The sequence below is a fragment of the Ovis canadensis genome, chromosome 14, assembly GCF_042477335.2.
Source record: "Ovis canadensis isolate MfBH-ARS-UI-01 breed Bighorn chromosome 14, ARS-UI_OviCan_v2, whole genome shotgun sequence".
Lineage (NCBI taxonomy): Eukaryota > Metazoa > Chordata > Mammalia > Artiodactyla > Bovidae > Ovis > Ovis canadensis.
Genome location: NC_091258.1, coordinates 76,678,129 through 76,690,945, shown reverse-complemented (window position 1 = coordinate 76,690,945; position 12,817 = coordinate 76,678,129). Strand labels below are relative to the sequence as shown.

The 12,817-nt window shown below is 56.7% G+C and overlaps 2 protein-coding genes across 4 annotated transcripts in view; one reads left to right on the top strand and one right to left on the bottom strand.

Moving 5' to 3' along the window:
• The window catches only part of BRSK1 (BR serine/threonine kinase 1), a 21,390-nt gene extending 15,905 nt beyond the window's left edge, over nucleotides 1–5,485 (top strand). For both annotated transcript variants that reach the window (XM_069551985.1, XM_069551984.1), the window contains 3 exons: nucleotides 155–350; nucleotides 3,378–3,467; nucleotides 4,800–5,485. In XM_069551985.1, coding sequence (XP_069408086.1) covers nucleotides 155–350; nucleotides 3,378–3,467; nucleotides 4,800–4,957 — 444 coding nt within the window. In that variant the 3' untranslated portion in view covers nucleotides 4,958–5,485. The remainder of the gene's footprint in view (nucleotides 1–154; nucleotides 351–3,377; nucleotides 3,468–4,799) is intronic.
• TMEM150B (transmembrane protein 150B) lies at nucleotides 3,956–12,817 on the bottom strand. 2 transcript variants are annotated; one of them, XM_069551986.1, is made up of 7 exons: nucleotides 12,187–12,817; nucleotides 11,764–11,839; nucleotides 10,856–10,915; nucleotides 10,718–10,785; nucleotides 10,418–10,545; nucleotides 8,378–8,561; nucleotides 3,956–5,791 (listed from the first exon to the last, which is right to left on the bottom strand). In XM_069551986.1, exons 2-7 carry the CDS (start codon nucleotides 11,829–11,831, stop codon nucleotides 5,592–5,594), a joined length of 708 nt encoding a protein of 235 aa, XP_069408087.1. In that variant the 5' UTR covers nucleotides 11,832–11,839; nucleotides 12,187–12,817; the 3' UTR covers nucleotides 3,956–5,591. The 2 variants fall into 2 exon arrangements, with proteins under 2 accessions (XP_069408087.1, XP_069408088.1); XM_069551987.1 differs by having other exon boundaries at nucleotides 10,478–10,545.

The window sequence follows — 12,817 nt, the reverse complement described above, 5'->3', positions numbered from 1 at the left end:
AGTGGGGCCCCCCAATGCTTCTTCTGTTATCCTTTCCCCCTGGTGGCTCAGGGGATTGGTATTTCCTGGGCCAGAGCTGATCAAGGGCTGCCCACCTGTACCTTGGAGTCGGGTCTCTGAAATCACCCTTTCCTCTTGTCTCCGCCCCTCTCAGATCCCCAGCCTCAGTCACAGCGTGCTGTCACAGACCAGCTTCAGGGCTGAGTACAAGGCCAGCGGTGGCCCCTCCGTCTTCCAGAAGCCCGTCCGCTTCCAGGTGGACATCAGCTCCTCGGAGGGTCCAGAACCCTCCCCCAGGCGGGACAGCAGCGGGGGCGGCATCTACTCTGTCACCTTCACGCTCCTCTCTGGTAAGTGTCCTGGGCCGCGGCTGCCCCCAGCCTGGTGTGCGGGATGCGCAAGACAGTGGAGGGCAGCAGTCCTCTAAAGTTTCAGCTTATCAAATCTGAAGAGACTAGTTTAGACAGCCCTTCCCCAGACACAGTTATTCCAAAAGAGTTTACTTAACGGCACTTATTTATGTCTATTTTATTTACTGAAAAGTTTCATCACATCTAGTTATTTCTCTTGCTGACAAACTTTGTGACAGGAATAAGATCTTATTTATTTGAAGCCTAGATACAATAAAAATATTATGCTTAATGTTGATGACTCTAAAAACATGTCTGTATTAATTAATGCAACAAACTTAACCTAAATTTAGTACCAGGTATTAATGCTATCCTGAATGTTTCCCAGTTCATGCAAACCTGAAAGTCCTTAGGGTTATTTTCTTTTCCCTTTCTGAGCATTTACGTAAGTGCCTATTTTCCTGTAAGCCAATAAATAGAATTCATTTACAGATTAATTTTGGCCGTAACACACACCTACAACACACGCATATCGATGCATACAGATGCACCAATAGACTGCCAATAGTTTCCATTTCAAAATTTCAGGCAGGAGTCAGTTACAGTAAAGTAAAACCCAACAGTTACAAAAGAGGTTGGATTCAGATCACCTATCTCCCTCTTGTTCTCTCTTTCAGAGTTACCTTGCCTTTAATTTTCAGTTTATTTTTTACATTTAAAAAAATTACTTTTCAGTATTCGTGTGCTTGTTTATGTAGCTTTGTCAGGCTTTAGTTGCAACACACGGGATCCTTGTTGCTGCACGTGGACTCTGGTTGTGCTGTCCTGGCTCAGGCCTTGCTCCGATGCATGGAATCTTAGTTCCCCAACTAGGGATTGAACCCGTGTCCTCTGCGTTGGCAGGCGGATTCTTAACCACTGATAGCACCGGGGAAATCCCTCAATGAGACATTCTTGGAATTTGGAAAACTTTGGGGGCTTCTGCATACGAATGAAAATAGGAAAATGTGATGAGAGCTCTCTAAAATTTTACAGTTTAGAAGTTTTTCCAATCTGAAAGATCCAAGAAGCTAGCCCTACAAATATTTTCCCTGCTAACCTAATTTTTAAGAGGGAAAAACTCTTACCACTGTTGTTTCCAGTACACCCTGCAGGCAGAGGTCCAGGAGACTGCAGGCTTTTAACTGTGTGTGAAAAATCCGTTTTAGGGTGCTGAAAAGCCCTATGTTGGCCATTTCAGGGCAGGATTTCCTTTAATTCCCAATTAAGTAGTTGCAAGCATACATAAGCCCAGCTGGTATTCCCATCAGTGGCTGTCTGTATGGGAGCTGTTTGGCCTTTGAGGCGCAATTTCCCATTATTAATTTCGTAGCCTAATTCAGATATGAAATATGATCTAAGCAACTTTCTGAGGGCACTGTGGCAAATTGCCTGCGTGCTGCTTCTGAATCCAGCCAGGAATTACCTGGGTTACTTTTTTCGACTTTTTAAGATTTTTAATTAAAAACTGTTTTTTGGCTGCTCTGGGTCTTTGTTGCTGTGCGTGGGCTTTCTCTAGTTGCTCGCTGCCTGTGGTCCTCTGGCTCCTCACTGTGATGGCGTCTTTTGTTTCGGAGCACAGGCTCGAGGGCTTGCGGACCTCCGTAGTTGTGGCACACAGGCTTAGTTGCTCCGTAGCCTGTGGGATCTCCCAGACCAGGGATCAAATGGACCCCTGCCCGGTAAGGTGGATTCTAAAGCACTGGACCACCGGGGAAGCCCCCAAGGCTGCTCTTGACTGCTTGTTTCTCCCAGGTCTCACACCGCCTCCCTTCCCTAATTAACCACTGCTTGAATCGGCCCCTTGGAACTCAGGGAAGGTCATGGAGGCTGAATGAAGGCTGTTTTCTGTAATCAGAGAAATGGGGGCCCAGAAAGTCTTTGTGCCCAGGAGCCCCACAGGGCCCTGCCTGGTATCATTAAGAGCTGAATAACTCAGTCTCTCACTTCACTAGCAAAAGTTTCTTTTCAGACTATATAGCAACTTGTTCAATTTTGAATTTAAGTCAAATTTAACAAAAACCCAGCCAGTTATGTTTCCCTGGGCCTCTTGCCCAGACACCCAGGTCCTGCCTAGGAAATGCACTGGAGCCCCTTCAGATTTCAAGCCTTAAGTGAAAACAGTGCAAATAAAATTTTCAGGATCATCAGTCAAACAGTGAGAGCTGGGTAGCAGGAGAGCTCATCAGAACACCTGAGAAGTACCGAGAAGCCCGTCGGGGCTTCTTAGCTCTGGTTCCGGCGGACTCCCGGTGCCCTCTGGTGGGTGCCTGTCATATCCGGCCAGTTAGGCCAGCACGGCAGATGAAAAGATGAATCTGTTGATTTAAGAAAAAAATGGAGGGACTTCCCTGGCAGTCGAGTGGTTGAGAATTTGCCTGCCCGTGCCCGGAACACAGGTTCGATCCCTGTTCCGGGAGGATCCCACTTGCCGCGGAGCAGGTAGGCCAGTCTGCCACAACTACTGAGCCCGGGCTCTGCAACCAAAGAAACCTCTGCATTGAGGACCACAACTAGAGAGGGGCCCCCGCCCCCTGAAACTAGAGGAAAGGCATGCACAGCAGAGAAGGCCCAGTGAAGCCAAAAATAAATAAGTCTTTTAAAAGAAGAAAAAAAATGGAAAATTTTACTGGAGTCAAACAGCACTATAAGCCGGGAGTAGCCGCTCAGGAAGTCTGAGAGCTGTTCCCCTCGGGAGCGGTCCATGCGCCGCTATATGCGTTTGTGAGACAGAGAGCCCTACGGGAAATGGCGTGTTACTGACGGTTTGCACGATCCAGGTGCAGAGCAGGTCATGGATTGTGGGTCATTGTCAGGGTTAAGAAGGTCGCCTCCTAAGCAGGTGTGCTCAGGCGCATGATAGATACACACCAAGGAGGTCGGAGGAGGCCCAAACGGGCGGAGAAAATTTGTCGTGTTTGAATTTTTTCCACTCTTGCCGGAAAATATGGATCTTGCTTCATCGGTCTGTTGTCCTGGCCCTTACAGGTCCCAGCCGCCGGTTCAAGCGGGTGGTGGAGACCATCCAGGCCCAACTGCTGAGCACACACGACCAGCCGTCTGTACAGGCCTTGGCAGGTGGGGGCGCCCGCGGGGGCAGGGCGGCGGGGCAGAGGGGGCACTTCCGGTGGCCAAGTGCTGCAGGGGCTTTGTGTCACCCGCGAGGCACCAGACCTTCCCAAGCCTGAGAAGGCCTCACCACAGAAGGAGGGGCCCTCCAGGGGTCCCTAAGGGGACCACCGGTCTCTGTGTTGGAGGTGGTGGAGCTCCCTGCCACTGGAGGCTCCTGAACTGTGTTCTGGAGGAGGGTGACCAGCTGTCTTGCTCTGCTGGGGACAGAGAGGTTCCCAACACTGAGGACTTTCAGTGCTAAAACCAGGACAAGGTGGTCGCTGTCTCGCAGACCCTGCTGGGCCTGGCTTTCACGGACTCTGGCCTCTCCCTGGGAGGGGGCGAGGTCTGTGCTCTGGGGGGAAGGGGCTTCTCTGTGCCCACCAGCCCTGGTCGTCGGGAGCGGAGTCCCCTAGCCACCAGGGATCAAGGAGGTCAAGGTCACAAACAAACTCTGTGGTTCCAATATCAATTTATTATCACGCAGCCCTGGAGGTCAGAGGTCCCACACAGACAAATGGGGCTAACCCCAAGTGGAGGGCCGCCCCAGTAGGCAGGTAGAGGAATTCTGCCCCGTTAGTCTGCTTCTCCAGGGCAACCAGAAGCCAGGAAGGCCCACTGAACCTCTCTAGACCTGGCTGCCGAGGAAAGGTGCCTTGGCAACCAAAGTCCCTTAAAGGGGACAGCTTCAGAGGTGTAGGGCCCACGGGGCCCTGGGGTCCGAGACTCGTGCCTTCTAAGGGGAGTGGGGCAGTGCGGGGACCTCCGACAGCCCCAGGGAGGGGCAGCCCTGTGGGCTGCAATGGCAGGAAGACCTCCAGCGGTTAGTGTCTCTTAAGGGGTGTTCTCTGGTACGGGACCTCAGCTCTTGTTTTGGGCCCTATGGAAACTGCTGCCTGACCACTGGGAACCAGCCCTGGCCAAGTCTGGCCAGTGGCCCAGTCTGGTCCCACAGAAAGTTGCCCCAGTCATGCAGGCGCTGCTGGGAGAGCCAGAACAACCTGCTGGGGGCTCCCCAAGGGTACCGAAGGGAAGGGGGCGCTTTGGCCACAATCCGGGGCCTTGGAAAGTCTCATTAATCAGAGTCTCTGGGGCTGTCTCCTGAGCTGGGCCCGCCAGGACTCCCTGGGGCTTGGTCTGGTCTCCAAGACCCCAGGCTGGAGGGCTGCGCCCTGTTGGTGCAGGGCAGGCAGGCAGGCCTCGTGGTGGCTGGCGTGAGCCCTGGCAGCTGCCCCCCGCCCCCTCACCACCAGAGGTTTGGCAGCCCTTCCTGAGGCCGGACCGCTTCCTCCCGCACAGACGAGAAGAATGGCGCCCAGACCCGGCCTGCTGGGACCCCGCCCCGAAGCCTGCAGCCCGCGCCTGGCCGCCCAGACCCGGAGCTGACCAGCTCTCCCCGCCGAGGCCCCCCTAAGGACAAGAAGCTCCTGGCCACCAACGGGAGCCCCCTGCCCTGACCCCAGGGGGCCGGGGAAGGAGGGGCGCCCCCTCCACCCCCCTTCCCTGCCCCCCAACTGTGAATCTGTAAATAGGCCCCAAGGCATATGTGGGGAGGGGGGAAACACGACACACCCCCCTGCCCTTCGGGGATGGGTCTCCGGGGGCCATGCCCAACGAGGGGGGGTTTCTGGGGGGACTGCGGGTGGGGGAGCCGTTTCTATTTTATTTATTGATTAATTTATTATTTTATTTATTGATCAATCTCTCTGCGGGGTGGGGTGGGGGAGGGACGGGGGCTGGTTGGGGTGGCTTAGCAGATCCGGACAGACAGGGCCGTCTGTCCTCGTGTGCCCAACTCCCCCTTCCTGGGCCCCCCGCCCCCCAGTCCTCTGCCTCTGCCCCCACGACCTTCTGTACCGATTTGCTCTCCGGAAGGAATTCTGATTTCGCGTGATCCTGCCTGCGTCCGTGTCTCTGATTCCGCCGGCGGTAGCAACAACAAAAAATTAACAATAATAATAATAATAAATATCCTTGATCAGGGATGGCTGGCTGGCCTTGGCCTCTCGCTTCCTGGGTGGCCCCAACTGCAGGGGCGGAACCAGATGGCAGGGACAGGAGGTGTGAGGACGCTGCTGGCTGGACAGCTGTTCACAGCTGGACGTGCAGGGAGGTGGGGGAGTCCGGCGGGGGGCGGAGGCTGCCAGAGTCCGGCTGGAGACACAGGGTGCAGCCGTCCAGGCGGGAGAAGTCCACGGCAAGGAGGCCGAAGAGGATGAACAGCAGCATGGCGACGACCCACTCGCAGATGGCCGAGACGGAGCGCATAGACCAGGAGTGCAGGACGACCACTGGGGCCAGGGTCAAGGGCGCACGGCCACAGGGAGGAGCCGGAGCCGGCAGGGCGCCGGCCCCGACACACCCTACCTGCTCCGGCAGGAGCAGCCCCTCTCACCCGACAGCCTCCCCCCTCCTCGGCAACTCCTCCCAGACACTCTCAAGGGGGCCCCTCTGTCTCCAGCCGCTTCCCAAATATTTCCCATTGCACTTTCCTCCCATTTGCGGCAGCATTCCCACTGTCTCAAAAATGCTCCTGCCTCCAACACCACACGGTGTCCTAAAGACACCCTCCGGCCTCATGGGGGCTCAGACGGTAAAGAATCCACCTGCAATGTGGGAAACCCGGGTTCAGTCCCTGGGTTGGGAAGATCTCCTGGAGGAGGGAGTGACAACCACTCCAGTATTCTTGCCTGGAGAATCCCCATGGATGGAGGAGCCTGGCGGGTCCGCAGGGTCACAGAGTCGGACACGACTGAGCGACTGACACTACAGTTAGCCTTGCCTGGCGGCCTGTGCTTGCAACTTCCTCCCCCCACCGGTGGCTTACAGGCCCCTCCTACTCACTCCAGAGCCTTCTTCCTAAACTCTTCCTCTTTCCGTGTGCCCCCACCTCCATGACAACCCCATCCATTCCCGTGCCCCAGCAGGCCCTTGGGAATCGCCTTTACCCCCTCCCATCTCCACCCCTGGCCAGCTGGTCACCGCAAGTCTTGTCTGTCTTGCTCATCTCTTTCTGGTCTGGTGTCTCTACTGCCCAGCCTTGTCCCTTCTCCAGCTCCGCAGTCCCAGCTGTTTATAAAATGGTTCTGTGACCACTGGCCCCCCCCAGCTCCGGCCTGGCAGAGTCGCCCCTCATTTTCTGGGACCACTGCCCGCCTCACTGAAGCACTCTTCCCCTCGGCCAACCCAGCTCCGACTCACCCCTCCTAGATCAGACTAGACATCATTTCATTCATTCAGGGGTTTTTAGACAGTGAGGAAGGCCAGTACCATCCTCTAGCCCCACTGATCCTCAGACAAAGTGTGTGCCCCCAAACACAAGTGCTGACCCCAGCCCTGACCGTGTACCTCTCCTGCTCACAAGCTTTCTGGGGCTCCCTGTTGCCCTCAGGCAGAAGCCCAAGCCTGTAACCCCTCACTGGAGAACCTGACCTCGGCCTGGCAGCAGCTTTATCGCCTCCCCTGGGCAGCTTCCCTCTCCCATCCCCCCGCTCCCCCGCAACCACGTACATGAAGAGGCAGTCCCCCGACCCTGCACCAACCTCCCAACGCAGGCTAGTTCTGCAAGACCAGCTCAGAGCACAGCGGGTCTCAGACCCCTCCATGGCTATCCAGCCCCTACCACGCGCAGCTGACCATCTTACGGTCCTATCTCCCCCTCCCCCACAGTCAAGGGATGTTTGGGGCCCTTGGACGAGGACCCTGTAGCCAAACAGATCATGAGCACAGGCGGGGTTTGAGAGGGGCCTCCTGGACCTCGTGGTCAGTTTCACCCGCCCCTGCAGAGGACCTGTGCTGGTTCTGCAGCAGCAGTTGAAGAAGGCTGAGTTCAGGAGCCAGCCCTTCCTGCCCGTTTCACGGGATCCAATCCACTGCTCTGGGAAACTGGATCACCACCTCCAATTTGCTGGGAAAGTGGATCCAAGTCTCCGAAGGGATCCACTGAGGGCAGCCCACCCAGGGCCTCGCTGGTTCCCCCCGGCCTCTTCCGGATGCCAATGACCTCTTGGGCACCCCTTCCCACCCGCCCCCACAGGGAGCAGCCATCTCCAGGGTTGACCCCGCCCGCTCTCCCTCAGGGCACTCTGCTAATCAATAGCAATCACTGTTCTGATAAAGGCAAGGCCATTCCACAGATATGGAAACTGAGGCTCCGAGACTGGTTTGGCTCGCCCAAAGGTGTGGCGATCTGGTGGGTTCTGGGGTGAGTCAGAAGCGGGTTGGAGTCGAGGTTCTACCCAGAGGCGTGCTGGTAAACGTGTGACAACCAGCTCTAATTTGTAACACACATCTGTTTCTGGGGGAGAAACCACAGCCACCTCCACCAATTCAAGCTGCTAGCGTGGCTTCCCAGGAGGCGCTAGTGGCCTGCAAATACCTAAGAGACGCAGGTTCGACCCCTGGGACGGGAAGGTCCCCCAGAGGAGGGCATGCCAACCCACTCCAGTATTGCCTGGAGAATCCCATGCACAGAGGAGCCTGGGGCTACAGTCCACGGGGATCACAAAGAGTCAGACACGACGGAGCACTAGGGCACAGCCACAATATTGGCGTTTACCTCTTCTGTGCCAGGCACCCATCTAAGCACCTCACATGCTCCTTCACTCCTCACATTCCTTACCATCGCCTTCATTTGATAGATGAGGAACCCGAAGCACCAGGAAGTTAGGAAAGAAGGGGAGTCCGCCACCCACCCCCAGCTAGTGCACTGAGGTGGTGGATTCCAACCCAGGCAGCACGCCCGCAGACCCGGGACTCGCTGAGAATCCTCTGTAACGCCGCCGCAGGGAGACCGAGGCTGAGGAAGGAAGGGGCGCCCAGGACGGCACGGCAGACCCACCCCATCGGAGAGCCACCCCCACTCCAGGGAAGGATACTGGCCACCTCGAGGACAAAGCAGGCGCTGCAGAGCACCAGGCGGAGTGGCCCGATCCAGGGAGCCCCAGGCTGGGGCAGGTTCTTCATCCGCCAGGAGAGGAAGAGCTGCAGCCAGAAGTATAAGATTCCCACGAAGAAGGCCAGGAAGGCGCCTGTCAGGTGTGTGGACCGCTGATTCTTCTCCTGGGAGGCGGAGGGAGCAGATTTGAGGGGCGGACGTGCAGAGAGCCAGGGGCTGGGCCCACCTCCACCAGCTGTGCCGGAAGACTGCCTGCCATACTCAGTGACAGGCGTGTTGGTTCCTCGCACTGGCTGTTCATTGTCCGCTGCACCCACGAGGGCCCCCCATTTAAAGTTGCTGTTTCCTGCTGGCGCCTCTATCCCTAAAACAGCGCCTGGCACATGGTGCGTCCTAAGTGGCTTCAGTCCTGTCTAACTCTTTGCGACCCCATGGACTGTAACTCACCAAGCTCCTCTGACCATGGGAGTTTTCAGGCAAGAATACAGGAGTGGATTGCCATGCCCTCCTCCAGGGGATCTTCCCAACCCAGGGATCTAAGCCCCATCTCTTGTGTCTCCTGCATTGGCAAGTGAGTTATTTACCACTAGCACCACCTGAGAGGCATAGTAGAGACTCACAAATATTAGGAGAATAAATACTTCATTCTCAGCCTTGGGAGGAGAGAGCAGATTATTGCCACTAAGGGGGTAAAAATTGGTTCCTGGAGGCTAAAAAAAAAAATCTTAAACATTGCAATGGTTTGTGCTTTACTTATATCATTTGTATTATATTAAAAATTTTAATATGAAATATTTCATGGGTGAAGGGATGATTAGGAGAAAATGTCTAAAAGAGGCTTCCGGAGAATTCCCTGGTGGTTCATTGGTTAGGCCTTAGCACTTCCTGGCCTGTCCTGGTGGCTTAGAAGGTAACGAATCTGCCTGCAATGAAGGAAACCAGGGTTTGATCCCTGGAGAAGGGAACGGCTACCCATTCCAGTATTCTTGCCGGGAGAACCCCATGGACAGAGGAGCCTGGCGGGCTACAGTCCAAGGGGTCGCACAGAGTCTGACAGGACTGAGTGACTAATACTTTCACTTCTTTCAGTGGGGGCACAGGTTCAGTCCCCGGTGGGGAACTAAGATCCTGCGTGCCAAGTGGAGTGGCCGGAAAAGAAAAACAGGAAGGCTTCTGAGTGGAGGGCAACAATGATTGCAGAAAAAGAAAGGCTAAGGAACACGGGAATACATCAGCGAGTGAATGACTTGCTATGCAAATATGATGTGGAATTTTTACTAAGTTGTAGGCAGCTCTTGTCTAAACACCGTAGCTTCCCTGGCCCTTTGGTAAGAGAAGTTTGGTGTCAGAGGTAACCACAATAGAAAAATAAAATGATGGGGTAAATAAGAAAGATTTCTCCTATCACTCACCCATTTACTTATTCTACCAATACCTGCTGAGCTTCGTGGTTAAGTATGTGGGCTCTAAGAGTCAAGGAATCTGGGTTCATCTCTGACCACCAAGAACCTGATAATGAAGAAATATCTCTGGCATTTGACCAAAAAGAACCTCCCGGGAGTTCTTGTGGGGATGGATTACAACGACCCAGCACAAGGCAAAGCTAGGGCCTCCTACAGAGTGAGCACCCATCCACAGGGCAGTCCAGCGGTCAGGACTCCCTGCTGTCCCAAGGGTCTGGGTTCCATTGGTCTGGGAACTAGTATCCTTCGCTAAGCCGAGCGGTGCGGCCAAAAAAAAAAAAAAAAAAAGAGAGAGAGAACTGAGAAATTTCATCATTAAACGGAGAGGTACGGCAGAGAATGACCCCAGACTCCTAGGGGTCCACGGAATGACTACAAAGAGCCTCCTACGCTAGAGAGCGGACCTCATCACTGCCTCCACGGCCTGAGAGCCACAGAGAAATACAAGTCCCAGGAGGCCGTGCGGGGAGCAGCCCTCCTCGATGAGGACTCTGCGCCCCGGGGGATGCTGGGAGTTGTAGTCCCACACTCCGGCGGGCTGGCCTACTCCGTCTCACCTGGAAATTGCCCACTATGGAGGTGCCCAAGGCACAGAGGAGCCCCGTCCACAGGATCACCTGGTTATGCCACTTTCGGACGCCCCAGTCCCGAAGCTGGTAGTAACGGAGAATGCAGATCCAGGCGGCTGGGAGGAGAGGAAGTGGGTGGGAGACGGGAGCCCCAGACTTGGGGGTAGGGCGTGGGTCCAGGGGTGGGAGCCCAACTCCAGGATTTGGGGGTGGGCGGAGGAGGCAGGGACCCCGACGGTCCTGGCTGGGCGGGGCTAGCACCGCAGGAAAGGTGCGCAGAGCGTTTACCCGAAGCGGCTCCGACGTTGAGCACCTGGCTGAAGATGCAGCTCTGGGGGGGCACGTTTCCACACACACTGGGGGGAGATAAAGGCTCACCTCCTTGCTCCCTCCCGACCCCGGCCTCCCTGCCGGTGCCGTGATTACCTGATGTAGGGGAAGCCGTCGGTGAGGTTCACGGCCTTGTTAACCACAGCCAGCGAGAACCTGGTGGGGGGCGCAAGGTGAGCCAAGGGCTTGCCACGACGCTTTTCTGTTTCCAGCACAAACCCAGGCTCTATGCTCCTTCTCTCAGGCCCAAGAGACCAGCCCCTCCTCCAGACCCAGGGGTCCAGACCCCCAGCCCCTCCTCCCCAGACCTGGGGTCCAGGCCCCCAACCCCTCCTCCTTAGACCCCGGGGTCCAGCTCCCCAGCCCCTCCTCCCCAGACCTGGGGGTCCAGGCCCCCAGCCCCTCCTCCAGACCCGGGCTCCAGATCCCACTCTTCCTCCCTCAGACCGGGGGGTCCAAACCCCCAGTCCCTCCTCCCCAGACCTGGGGGTCCAGGCCCCCAGCCCCTCCTCCAGACCCCGGGGTCCAGGCCCCCAAGCCCTCCTCCTTAGACCCCGGGGTCCAGCCTCCCGGCCCCTCCCCCCTCAGACCCAGGGGTCCAGACCCGCAGTCCCTCCCTGCTCAGACCTGGAGGTCCAGTCCCTCAGCCCTTCCTGGCTCAGACGCAGGCATGTCTCCTGCCTCTAACACTCACACAGTCCGTACCCTGGTGGCACAGTGGATGGGCATCTGCCTGCCCACGCTGGGGACGCGGGGGGTTCCCTCTTTGGTCCCAGCAGATCCCGCCTGCTGCCGGGGACAAAACCCGAGGGTGCGCCACACCTCCTGAGCCTGCTGCAACTACTGAAGCCCAAGCACCTAGAGCCGGCGCTCTGCAGCCAGAGCTGCCACCAGGAGGAAGAGTCCCCCGCTCACGGCAGCTAGAGAAAGCCCGCGGACAGCAGCCAGGACCCAGCACAGCCTAACATAAGTAAATAAATGGAAGAACACAGACACACACTCACACGGTCCAGATGCCAGCAATAGCCCAGAAGGCCAGGCACATGGGCAGCAGAGACAAGTATCCCCACATGCCGGGGTCTGCAGGGGAGGAGAGGGAAGGGACTGAGGTCAACACTGCCTCTGCGTCTGTCTCAGGTGAGGAGTCAGCCCTAAGGGTTTAGGTGTGTCGTATTCTGGGACTGTCTTTGAGGCCCTCTTTGGCTCCCAGGCATGAATAGTGTGTAAGTGTTCAGAATGATAACACCAGCTCTGTGCTTGGGGCACTTTCGCTTTTTTTTTTTTTTTTTTGGCACGGTCCTTTATCCTGATGTCCCAGTATCTCTTAGCTGTCCTGCCCCCACCCAGCTCTTGAGTCTCTCCAGCCCCTCCTCAACTGCCAACCTCTGCCCCCCTCCCACCCCCTCACCCCTGTGCCAAGTGCTCACCGGTCCAGGCTCTCTCAGGTTCTCTCGGTCCTGGGGCCGCGTAAGAGTTTGGGGAAGAAGGCTGAGCGGTGGAGGCGGGACTGTCCGCGCCCCGGCAGAGCCAAAGTCCACGATCGAACGCCAGCAGGACACTGGCAGGTCAAGAGGGTGACCTCTGCCGTCCAGGGACTTCACCCGCAAACTAACTGCAGTTTCGGTCTCGGGACGGAGCGGGCCCTCCAGCTCCCCTCCTTCAGCTTTCTAGCTTCAGCGTTCAAACTCCCAGATGGGGAGTCCTCCCCAAGACCCAGAAATCCAAGCCTCCAGCTCTGTGCACCCTTCCTCCCTAGGGGACCCAGAAGCCCGGGCCTCCGGCCTCTTCAAGAGCACGTGCCATTGTTTCTAGCCCCCTGCGGTCTAGCCTCCCTGTTGGTACCTCCTTGGGGAGTGAGAACCCAGACCTACGGGTGCCCACTCTGCCGGGTGCTGTTTCTGTCTGGACGCGGCGGGAGCGGGCCGGGACCCTGGTGCCCGGATCCTGCCCGCACTGGCCTCCCAGTTCCCCACAGCCAGGGCGTGGGTGGGGAGGGTGATCCTGCTGAGAACATCCCTGTCAGGAGAACCTCCCTCCCAGAAACCCACTGCTTCCTCT